The sequence below is a fragment of the Musca vetustissima genome, unplaced genomic scaffold (genome assembly GCF_032173495.1).
Source record: "Musca vetustissima isolate MV318-11 ecotype Yass unplaced genomic scaffold, APGP_CSIRO_Mvet_v1 utg14093, whole genome shotgun sequence".
Classification (NCBI taxonomy): domain Eukaryota; kingdom Metazoa; phylum Arthropoda; class Insecta; order Diptera; family Muscidae; genus Musca; species Musca vetustissima.
The window spans coordinates 32689-45423 of record NW_026879399.1 but is presented as its reverse complement, the minus strand read 5'-3'; the positions used below and the strand labels follow the sequence as shown (position 1 = coordinate 45423).

Here is a 12735-nt window from a genome sequence, read left to right as displayed (position 1 = left end):
AGTTTTTCCAACTTCAACTGAGATGTTGAACTGGTATCAAAAACGCAAATCTCTTGGGGATCGGTGATTTGGGTAGGTTCTACAAATTGGACCTTGTTTCACGGTGTAAAAAATGGTTCAATTTCATACGCATTGAGGGATTTCGCCACTACCTCCTTTAGCTTTGGGAGCTACAATAATTTTTGCCGTTTTTCGAATATTCGTTTTCATAATTATGGAAGTTTGCAGGGCGGAAAATAATCAATAAACGTTCTTAGGTCTTAATTACACGACCTGAATTTTTCTACCTATTTAATTTTTTGTTCCATCTCTACAAAATGACAAATTATAGACGAAAAAACTGTGACTTACAGCTTCAAAATTAAACTTTATTAAAACTTCGAAAATAAAATAACTTTGAAAAAAATAATTCAAAACTAATTATGAAAAACTCAATGGCCGTATTTCATTGAGTAAATCACGTATACACGATATCAATTTAGGGTTTCTACATCTTAAATCTGTTGCTGCGGGATACATGGAATTGATCAGATGATGTAAATCGGAATAAGTCTAAGGAAAAACAAGTATACAATTAATTTTGTATTAAAATTAAAAAACAACCCTACCCCAATATTCCGCCACGTATTGGTATACTGCAACTTAATGACATCCAAATCATCTGAACATAATTCCGTAATTTCAACGAAAAATGCTTCCTCCGGGGTAATGCGTACCTCTACCATATTTTCAGGTAAATCTTTATATTGTAAAAACTTCAAAATTATATCCCTTCTCTTGGCCAAACGATTCCATTGCGAAAATTGAAATTTCATTTGAGTGCTGTGAATGGCCATGCAACAATAGGTGTGCATTTCGGTGGCTAAATGTTTTTCGGAAAAGTATCCTAAAAATTGGAATATTGATGAATGGAAATTCATTGAAATAAAAGAAATGACCTCACCCACCATTTTCAATATAATAGCTGGCATCATGTTCAGCAAAAATATTCAAATAGTTTTCCTTAAACATTTTCTTAAATTCTTTATAATCCTTCATTGGCCGTTCGATAATTAAATACATTTTCGGATTTCGTACAAATTTTCGGGTTGGTTCCGTGACATGGCCCCTTATGCCATTTGGGGTGCAGTACAACACGCATCGAACATATTGGGTTTCCAGTGTGAAAATTACTTCATTATCTGGACTGTAAGGGGAGAATTTGGACGAAATTGGAAATTAAGAAAATCTGGAGAAGAAAGTTCGACAGTTTCTTACTCTTCCTCACTCGGCTCCAAACTCCAATATTTAAATGGGAAATGTTCGTAGCGCCGAAAGGCAAAACCAATATAACCTAAAAGAATAATAAATAATTTGAGAGAAACCAAATTTTTTGAGGGACTATGGGAAGGCGTGGATTTTCACAGAAGATTTTTTGGGAAGCTATCGAAGGCGTGGATTTTCAAAAAATATTTTTTGAGAAGCTATAGAAGGCGTGGATTTTCAAAGAAGATCTTTTGAGGGTCTATCTCAGCTTAAGGCGTGGATTTTTAAAGAAGATTTTTTTAGGGGCTACTAAAGGCGTGGATTTTTAAAGAAGATTTTTTTAGGGGCTACTAAAGGCGTGGCGTTTTAAAGAAGATTTTTTTAGGGGCTACTAAAGGCGTGGCTTTTTAAAGAAGATTTTTTAGGGGCTACTAAAGGCGTGGATTTTTAAAGAAGATTTTTTTAGGGGCTACTAAAGGCGTGGATTTTTAAAGAAGATTTTTTTAGGGGCTACTAAAGGCGTGGATTTTTAAAGAAGATTTTTTTAGGGGCTACTAAAGGCGTGGCGTTTTAAAGAAGATTTTTTGAGAGGCCATCAAAGACACAAGGCGCGGATTTTTAAAGAGGAGTTGTTGAGGGGCTATGAAAGGATTTTTAAAAAAGACTTGTTGAGGGGCTATCAAAGGATTTTTGAGGGGACCCCCCCATTCTCGGGGTCAAAAATGTTGTTGATATAATTGGAATCTACACTAATTAAAGAATGTCCCTACAAAATTTCAAATAAAAATCTCAACAACTCTTAAAGATATAGCCGATTTATTGTGTCAGCATCAAGTGATGGCTGAAGGGTTTCTCAAAATTTAAACGAGTTTTTCTCTAAACATTTTTTTGCGAATGGCGGGCACGATAACTCAAAAACTAATAACCCAATCGACTTCAAATTTTTACACGTTTCTCTGTGAGTGTATAGCTATCGTATGAACTAGGATAAAGCCAATCGGTGAAGATCTTCCTTATTTTTTAACTTGGGATTTGGTAAAAAATCGGCGATTTTTCAAAAATATTTTTTCAAAGGTCCACCATTTGTTAATTTTAGAGCGAAGTCAATAATCCTAGTTCATACGAGAGCCAGATGTGTACTCTTTCTAATACCGTTATAATTTTCGGATTCCGATGTTCCAGTGAGGAGTTATCATGCCCGCCATCAAAAATAAGGACTTTTCTTTAATTACAAAAAACAACAACAAAACAATAACAAACATTTTTTGTAAATTATTTTTCTTAATTTTTAAATCTTCAAATATATATGTGTAAAGTTACAAACCTTAACAAGCATTGGTTTTGATTTACCAGCCCATTGAAAATCTTGGAAAATTAATATCGAGAATGGGGGGGGGGGGGTTCCCTTAAAAAAGACTTGTTGAGGGGCTATTAAAGGGTTTTAAAGGAGAATTTTTTGAGGGGCTATCAATGACCCAAGGCCTGGATTTTTAAAGAGGAGTTGTTGAGGGGCTATCAAAGGATTTCTAAAAAAGACTTGTTGAGGGGCTATCAAAGGGTTTTAAAGGAAAATTTTTTGAGGGGCTATCAATGACCCAAGGCCTGGATTTTTATAGAGGAGTTTTTGGATTATTTTATGTTATTTTTTTTAATTTTTCTTACCCAACCGATCAGTTTGTATGGTCATCGTTCTTTGCTCTTTATCATAATCCGATTGCAGAATATATTTTGTGGTCCAATGAGAATATTGGATTTTCTTTGGTTCTTTTTTGCCAAATTTGTCCACCTTCAACTGAGATTCGGAACTAACATCGAAAACTGAAATCTCTTGGGGATCTGTGATTTGGGATGGTTCTACAATTTGGACTTTACTTGTTTCACGGCGTAAATCGCGTTCAATATCAGGTTTTAAAATGTCACCTTTAGTTTTGGGAGTTGCAACACGTTTAGGCGTCCTTCCAATATTCCTTTCCATACTTATTGAGGTCTGCAGTGCAGGACGATCATATTTTTTGAAAAATTGTTTCAAACGTTTATTTTGCCATTTGGTTTTCGATTTGATAGATTTCAAATCCAAAATTAGGCGAGGTCGGCTTTTATATTTCGATTTGATTGTGTTGAATAGCCTCAGCAATTCAAGAAAAGTTTTGGGAGATTTGTGATCTTCAGTCTCCTCACTATCGTTTTCCGGAAGGTATCTGGCAATGCGTACCAATTCTTCTTTGGGATAAACGGCATGCAAACTTTCCGGATTATTTTGCATATCATTGTAGGAGAACACTTTTTTAAGTGTTTGTTTCTGAACCAGATCCTCGTCATGCGTTCCATGATGTTTCCGAAGTAAAGTTCCACCTTTGCTTTTGGGTTTATTGCGAAAGGCTTCGAGCTCTTCTTCATGTAATTCTTTGGGAAATTTCAAAGAGGAAATAATACGCGGCACACAATGCCTTTCCAAATTTCGAACTTGTGATTTATTCAAATTCCGAAATAAATAGAAATCATCAACATTTAAGGTACCATCGGAGCTGCGGGCCTTGTGCGGTATATCGGCCTGGCTAATGCGCAAAGACAAGGAGGATTGGAAAAAGTTGCCCTGTGAGAAACGTTGTGAGGCACTGAGACGGCGTAGTCTGAACATGGAATTCCCTGCCTCGCTGGCATAGGGACGATTGAGGGGAAAATGTTCCACCACTGGATGGGTTGGGATCCCAGACAATGAAACTTTGGAAGGTAGTCGTCTGAGACCTTTGGATTTCTTCGGTGATGTTGGCATGGTAGTGGGAATGATTTCTTCCTTTTCCTCGACAACTTTTTCTGTCGTTTCATAATGACAAGCTAGCGGTTCTCCCCAGTGACACAGATATTCGGGTAATTTGAAGGTCAACACAAACCAAGGGCATTCGGGATCAGTGGATGACTTTGATTCATTGACATTTCTATCTAATTTGGACATGCGACTCAGACTCAAGTGGCTCATTAGGCGTGTGGTACGCCTTCCCATAAATCGGGATGTGGGTGGTATAAATAGCTCCTGATCAATTTTCAATTTGGCATCATTATAATGCCAGGTCATATTGAAGCGATCAAAATCCAAATCCACATGTTGGGGTTTATGGACATAGTACAATTGATAGACACCGCCCAATATGAAGAACTTTTTCAGATTTATCTACAAGAGAACATTTTGTGAAAATAAAATTGATACAAAACTCCGAAAGCTTCCCCACACCTCATCACTATCCAAATCAAGAGTCTCCGGATTATAAATCATATTGATAAATGATTCGTATTGCTTTTGTTCCTCCTCCAAGAAATCAGGATAAATGTCGGGCACCATATCCGGCCCAATAATCGGAGGTTCTTTGGTGGGTTTTGTTATTTTTGATTTCATCGATTTTTTACCATCCCCTTCCGCTTGTTGTTTTTTACCTTTCTTCTTGGCCTGTTCTTCTTCATATTGCCGCATTTGTTCTTCATAATCCAAACGTTTTTGTAGAAGTTCTTGCCGTATTCGGGTTTGTAAATCCAATTGCATTAACCATTCATTGATGAGACATTCATGCAAATCCTGAATACCGGCATTTAAATTATCCACAGGGATGGAGATGATTTGGGAATAGCTTTTGGCTTTTTCACTCAAATGATCGAAATTCATGTGCAGGGCTCGTATTGTCAGATTTTCATATAACATGGTGGAGGGGATATGCAGATGTAGTTGGATTTCGTGGAAATTTGCCACTAAGCGTGGTTCACTAAGATAGGAAAAGGTGAGGTTAAAATTCACGACTTGTGTCGGAGATAGACCATGAAAAACTCAACATCTCTCTCATGACCCCTCAAAAAGTTTCCTTAAAAATCCACGCCTTGTGTCTCTGATGGCCCCTCAAAAAGTTTCCTTAAAAATCCACCACTTTATGCTATGATAGCCTTTCAAAAATTGTTCTTAAAAATCCACGCCTTGGTACTCTGATAGCCCCTCAAAAAGTGTTCCTAAAAATTCACGCCTTTATACTCGAATAGCCCATTTAAAATTGTCCTTCAAAATCCACGCCTTGATGCTATGATAGCCCCTTAAAGATGGCCCCTAAAAAATTGTGCTTAAAAATCCACGCCTTTATGCTCAGATAGCCCCTCAAAACTTGTCGTTAAAAATCGACGACTTGATGCTCTAATAGCCCCACAAAAATTATCCTTCCACATCCAGGCCTTTATGCTATGATAGCCCCCCAAAAGTTGTCCTTTAAAATCCACCCTCGATGATATGATAGTCCCTCAAAATTTGTTTAAAAATTCAAGCCTTGATGATCTGATAGCCCCTCAAAAATTGCTTAAAAATCTACGACATGATGTTCCGATAGCCCCTGAAAATTTTTTCTTAAAAATCCACGCCTTGTGTGTTTGATAGACCCTCAAAAAACCCTTAAAAAATCTTCTTTAAAAATCGACACTTTGTGGCTCTGATAGCCCTCTTGTAGGTTCTACTTACTCCAAATGTGAAATCCTGACAGGAACATTTTTCAAGGACCAAATATGCATTTGAAAATTATCGCCAGCGAAGCAGTACTCTATGGTAATGGGATCGACAGGCCTGAATTGAAAATAATCCTTGAAAAGGTTTCTTAAACAAAATTAGGAATCAAACTCACATCATGTAGGCCTCCTCGGAACACAAAATACGATATGCATAACGATTAAACAATTCTAAAATTTCCTCTTGCACACGGAACTTCAATTCCTTGATATCTTCTAAATTTGCCAGAGGACATTTGGCCACTTCTACATCATTATCGAGAAAATATTCAATGCGTCGAATAACTGCCAGGCAATCATTAATGTAATTATTATATTCCCGACCAAACTCCGGTTTTATTTGATCGCTCAAATGCGATCGTGTCAGATTTTTACGAAATATATTTTGAGCTAAAATACTGCGATCATCCACCGCCAAAGGCCAATCGATATTGGCCTCTAGATTTTTTTCTTCGAAAAAGTTTAATTTTGTGAAAAATATCCGCAAATCTGGTGGTAAATAGGGTTTCGGCAATGGATTGCAGGTCACAAAATTTCGCCATTTATCGGCAATCAATTGTAGTTCATTTAATTTTTCCACCTGTACGAGGGCCTCTGAAAGGTCAGATCTTGAAAAAATGCAATTTATTTGAGGAATGTGATATTACCATCAATGAAATTCAAACATATCCTCAAATCATTTAGGCGATTAGAATATTTTTGCTCCCGGGCCTTCACTTCATCGAGGGTAATGAATTCATAAACTTTTTCCGGTGGTCCTTTGGGAGTTTTCTCTTTTTTCCCCTTTTTGGCTTTTGGAGGCATTTTTTGAATTTTTTTTTCGGTAAACAATATTTTCAGTTTTGACTTTTATTCCAGTACTCGGAAAATAATAAAAATAAAGGAAGGATTTTTGAGGGTCTATCAAAGGCACAAGGCGTGGATTTTTAAAGAAGATTTTTTGAGGGTCTATCAAAGGCACAAGGCGTGGATTTTTAAAGAAGATTTTTTTAGGATCTATCAAAGGCACAAGGCGTGGATTTTTAAAGAAGATTTTTTGAGGGTCTATCAAAGGCACAAGGCGTGGATTTTTAAAGAAGATTTTTTGAGCGTCTATCAAAGGCACAAGGTGTGGATTTTTGAATAAGATTTTTTCAGGGTCTATCAAAGGCACAAGGCGTGGAATTTTAAAGAAGATTTTTTGGGGGTCTATCAAAGGCACATGGCGTGGATTATTAGAGAAGATTTTTTGAGGGTCCATCAAAGGCACAAGGCGTGGATTTTTAAAGAAGATTTTTTGAGGGTCCATCAAAGGCACAAGGCGTGGATTTTTAAAGAAGATTTTTTGAGGGTCTATCAAAGGCACAAGGCGTGGATTTTTAAAGAAGATTTTTTTGAGGGCCCATCAAAGCCACAAGGCGTGGATTTTTAAAGAAGATTTTTTTGAAGGCCCATCAAAGCCACAAGGCGTGGATTTTTAAAGAAGATTTTTTGAGGGATGCTTGTCGCTTATTTGGACATTCCAAATTCCCACATTGACGTCAAATATTTTTGTTTAAAAATTTCGTATGACGCTATAAATCTCTCTACACTTTGCGGTTTTAAATTGAACAATTGTTTAGTCATTTTATATTCTTAAAATTCTTAGATATAACATCTAAATATTAAATTACAAAAATAAAACCAAAAAACATATTTGGAGTTGAAACACATGGTAAGCCCACAAATTAGAGGTCGATTTATCAGTTACTTTTAATCTCCACCGAAAAAATAAATATTTTAAATGTCCACAAGTGTTGTTGCACAAATCCGAGACGGTCGCTTCATCCATTCCAGCCACTCATTAAGTAGGGTCCAAAGATTCTTATCAATCGAAAGGAAGCAAAAACAAACAAACGAAGAGAAAAAATAAAACACATTGCCGAAAGAAACCATCACTCCGTACACACTTAAGTGTGTCTAAGCGGTTGTCAAGTGGTATGTATGATGGTGTAGGGCCAATAGTTTCAAATTATAATTATTTTTTGTTATACTTGTTTAAAATAAACACACAGCATTTCAGATTTGAGGAGAACAAACATTGTGATTTATGAATTCTTATACGAATATCTTAGATAATCTGGAGCACTATGAACATGGGTTTCCCCCATCGAAAATATAAATGATTATCAAGTGAAAGGTCATGGTAAATGATGAAACTAAGAGATATCGTATTTTTTTCTCAGGTTTAATAAAATTTTTATGTGATGAATCATATTTTTTTGGGGGTGGGGGTAGAGTGATAATCTTTGACTTTTTCTCGGGCTTATCATTAGGCCAGAAAACATTTTTAAATCATTAGAATTACTACTTTTTCAATTTTCCCTTAAAATCTCCAAAAATTTGAACATTAGGAATTTTGTGATAAAAGAAAAAAAAACTGAAAAACGTGATTCTAGAAAAATTGTGGGCGTCTTTCATGTAATTAAAACCATTGTTGCATTCCATTTCATTATGGTGTTGTTGTATTTTTTTCATTTTGTTGAAAACAAAATAAATAGTACCTTTCGTTCTTTGTTTTAGAGGGAGTTGTTAAATGTTTTACTTTGGTGGATAAATATAGTATACACGCAAGGAAAAAATTAGTCAAAAACTCTCTCAAAACAGTTAAACAAATTAACGAATGTGTCTTTAATAGTTCCTCAAAAACAAAAAAAAAATTAAAAAATCCAGGGCACGTGGCCCCGTTGGTTTCTTTAAAAATCCACGCCTTGTGGCTTTGATGGGCCCTCAAAAAATCTTCTTTAAAAATCCACGCCTTGTGGCTTTGATGGGCCCTCAAAAAATCTTCTTTAAAAATCCACGCCTTGTGGCTTTGAAGGCTCCTCAAAAAATCTTCTTTAAAAATCCACGCCTTGTGGCTTTGATGGGCCCTCAAAAAATCTTCTTTAAAAATCCACGCCTTGTGGCTTTGATGGGCCCTCAAAAAATCTTCTTTAAAAATCCACGCCTTGTGGCTTTGATGGGCCCTCAAAAAATCTTCTTTAAAAATCCACGCCTTGTGGCTTTGATGGGCCCTCAAAAAATCTTCTTTAAAAATCCACGCCTTGTGGCTTTGATGGGCCCTCAAAAAATCTTCTTTAAAAATCCACGCCTTGTGGCTTTGATGGGCCCTCAAAAAATCTTCTTTAAAAATCCACGCCTTGTGGCTTTGATGGGCCCTCAAAAAATCTTCTTTAAAAATCCACGCCTTGTGGCTTTGATGGGCCCTCAAAAAATCTTCTTTAAAAATCCACGCCTTGTGGCTTTGATGGGCCCTCAAAAAATCTTCTTTAAAAATCCACGCCTTGTGGCTGTAAGGGCCCTCAAAAAATCTTCTTTAAAAATCCACGCCTTGTGGCTTTCATGGGCCCTCAAAAAATCTTCTTTAAAAATCCACGCCTTGTGGCTTTGATGGGCCCTCAAAAATTCTTCGTTAAAAATCCACGCCTTGTGTCTTTGATAGCCCCACAAAAAAATCTTCTTTAAAAATCCACGCCTTGTGGCTTTGATGGGCCCTCAAAAAATCGTCTTTAAAAATCCACGCCTTGTATTGATGGCCCTTGAAAAAATATTCTTTAAAAAATCCACGCTTTTTATAGTCCTTGAAAAAATATTCTTTAAAAAATCCACGCTTTTTATAGTCCTTGAAAAAATATTCTTTAAAAAATCCACGCCTTTTAAAGTCGTTGAAAAAATATTCTTTAAAAAATCCACGCCTTTTATAGTCCTTGAAAAAATATTCTTTAAAAAATAGTCCTTGAAAAAATATTCTTTAAAATATCCACGCCTTTTATAGTCCTTGAAAAAATATTCTTTAAAAAATAGTCCTTGAAAAAATATTCTTTAAAAAATCCACGCCTTTTATAGTCCTTGAAAAAATATTCTTTTCCTTCTTTAGTCCTTGAAAAAATATTCTTTAAAACTGAATAGTTCCACTTCAAACTGCCTTTTTTCCTCCAGTGTACGATTTTAGAACAATGTTAGGTTTATTCTAAAAAAAAAAGTTTTAAAATTTTGTTCTTCTTTAAATTACGTTAGAGGGTGTGTGTGTGCGTGGTTTAAACCAACTGGCGTGTATACCTGAACTTCATGCGAAGTTTAATGACAGAGACCCTGTGTTAACTTTGTTCGTTCGTTTTTTCGTATTTTTCTCATCTTCCTGCAACTTGTTTTTTATTTTTAACATGCTTTTCATGTTTTTGGGGTATTTGTTTTCATGTTACTTTTCAACGTTGTCGTCGTCGTTTTTTGTCTGGAAAATAAATAGTCATCGTCTACAAAATGTTATCCATTCTGTTTTACTTTTTGGGGATTCTTTACATTGTGCGTACCTTCATTTCATCCATGACTAGGTTCTTTTTTTAGATGGTTGGTTTTTAATATGACTATATTTTTTGGGTTGTTTGGTTTCTGGGTAAGAACAACAACAACAATACACATACTTTGTTCTAACTGACCAATCTCCTTGTTTTATGTTGTTGCTTCTTTTTTGTATTAATTATTGCTTTTGTGTGTGTGCGAGTGATTGTGGGCGTAGAAGGCAGATGATGCGGTCTTTTTTTCTGCCGGCCAATGTAAACGTTCATTTAATGAGGTCGACCATTAATGTGGTGTTAGGAGATATAAATATTTTTTTTTTTTCATTTTGCAAGTAATTGGTCCCCGGTGAGTTTTGTAAGGAATTTTTTTAACCAAAGCCTAAATATGGTGAAAAAAAGATAAACTCAAATAAGAGTAAAAGTGTGTAGCCCAGAGGTCTAATTTTTCCCATCATGAATTTGTGGTTTTATTTATTGCATTTCTACGGCTATTAAAGGTGTTTAAAGAAAAACCACACTGTAAATATATCACAAAGGAGATTTGGTAAATAATGGGAGAGAGGAAAGAACTGAAAAAATATGCTACAGTTGGTATGATAAACAATATTCAGATTGTGAGTACAGGCGCAAAGGGTTGTATAGGTAGGATGAACTTAAAAGGAGGTGATTCCGGTTTTCTTATTTTATTCGAATTATCTTGAGAAAGTAAATACGTAATATCAATAATTTCTTGGTCCTTAGATGGAATTGGGATATTAATAGAGAAAGCCTTGGAATGGGAATTAGTTTCAAAAATATGCTAATTTTGAATATAAATTTAAACGGTTTAAGTATTCAAAGAATTTTTATTATTATTATTTATTTTTTTTTTTCATCAACCATAGAAGTGTATTTTTTAAATAACATTTTTTTAAGGGCCACCACAGGTGTGGATTTTTTAAATAAAATTTTTCAGGTACGTGAATTTTTAAATAAATTTATTATCAAAGACTGTCAGGCGTGGGTTTTTAAGGGAAATTGTTTATCAAGAACAATCAGGCGTGGATTTTTTAAAGAAATGTTTTATCAAGAACAATCAGGCGTGGATTTTTAAAAGAAATGTTTTATCAAGGACTATCAGGAGTGGATTTATAAAAGAAATGTTTTATCAAGGACTATCAGGAGTGGATTTATAAAAGAAATTCTTTATCAAGGACTATCAGGAGTGGATTTATAACAAAATAATCAAGGACTATGAGGAGTGGATTTTTAAACGAAATTCTTTACTAAGTATTTTCAGGAGTTTATTTATAAAAGAAATTCTTTATAAAGGACTATGCGTGGATTTTTAAAAGAAATTCTTTATAAAGGACTATGCGTGGATTTTAAAAGAAATTCTTTATAAAGGACTATGCGTGGATTTTTAAAAGAAATTCTTTATAAAGGACTATGCGTGGATTTTAAAAGAAATTCTTTATAAAGGACTATGCGTCGATTTTTAAAAGAAATTCTTTATAAAGGACTATGCGTGGATTTTTAAAAGAAATTTCTTTATAAAGGAATATCAGGAGTGGAGGATTTATAAAAGAAATTCTTTATTAAGGAATATCAGGAGTGGATTTATAAAAGAAAATTTTGTCAAGGACTAGTATGCGTGGATTTTTAAAAGAAAATTTTTATCAGACAGGATTTTTAAAAGATTTTTTATCAGGTAGGATTTTTAAAAGCATTTATTATCAGGCGGGATTTTTAAAAGAATTTTTTTATCAGGTAGGATTTTTTAAAGAAATTTGTTATCTGTATTGTCTGGTGTGGATTTTTAAAATATATTTTTTATCAAGGCGTGAGTTTTTAAAGAAGCTGTTTGCGAGGATTTCTAAAGAATATTTTTTCTAGGATTTGAACAACAGGCTTTTATTTTTTAAGGACATGTTTTTCAAGGACCTTTTAAACTATACGCTATTATTTTGTAAAAGAATATTTGATCAGGGAGCATCTGAGCTATACGATTTCTCTAAAAAATACACACTTATAGATTTAATAGGCCGGAAAATTCACTCCATAGGTCTATTGCAAATTTTAAAACATTTTTTAAGGACTATAAATGTTTGAAAAAAATCCTGATGTCATCTGACATTTGAAAGTCGTCATCGAAGATGAGCCAAACTTAACTAAATGCCACGACAATACGATCTCTTATAGATCGACAGAAAACCGCACCGTTTTGACCGGCTAAAACGTGGAATTGATGGGTCATCCGCCGTTCCGCCCTGCCTTCTTTTTATTCCCGTACATCAAGAAAAAAATGCAGAGTCAACGAGATTTGTCGCCAGATGATGCTTTTATGCCTTAAAAACATGTTTTGTTTTGGGGGTGTCTTAATCGGAGTGAATTGATCAATTCTGATTTGGAAAGATTTGTTGACAAGAGGACAGACCCATTCTCGATTTTAATTTTTCAAGATTTTCAATGGGCTGGTAAATCAATACCAATGCTTGTTAAGGTTTGTAACTTTGCACATATATATTTGAAAATTTAAAAGAGAAGAAAAATGATTTACAAAAATTGTTTGTTATTGTTTTGTTGTTGTTTTTTGTAATTAAAGAAAAGTCCTTATTTTTGATGGCGGGCATGATAACTCCTCACTGGAACATCGGAATCC

General features: G+C 34.8%; 1 protein-coding gene across 1 annotated transcript; it reads right to left on the bottom strand.

Annotated features, from left to right (window-relative positions):
- Positions 1-420: 420 nt before the first annotated feature.
- On the bottom strand, positions 421-6579 carry LOC133324286 (uncharacterized). The gene is made up of 9 exons (XM_061533131.1): positions 6423-6579; positions 5892-6369; positions 5732-5833; positions 4475-4997; positions 2908-4414; positions 1258-1333; positions 948-1186; positions 609-886; positions 421-552 (listed from the first exon to the last, which is right to left on the bottom strand). Exons 1-9 carry the CDS (start codon positions 6577-6579, stop codon positions 421-423), a joined length of 3492 nt encoding a protein of 1163 aa, XP_061389115.1.
- Positions 6580-12735: the final 6156 nt, after the last annotated feature.

Coding starts and splice junctions, on each gene's coding strand:
- LOC133324286 (XM_061533131.1), bottom strand. CDS start 6,579: ATGCCTCCAAAAGCCAAAAAGGGGAAAAAAGAGAAAACTCCCAAAGGA. Junction 6,370..6,422: donor ATGTTTGAATTTCATTGATG/GTAATATCACAT, acceptor CTGACCTTTCAG/AGGCCCTCGTACAGGTGGAA. Junction 5,834..5,891: donor TCCGAGGAGGCCTACATGAT/GTGAGTTTGATT, acceptor TTTTCAATTCAG/GCCTGTCGATCCCATTACCA.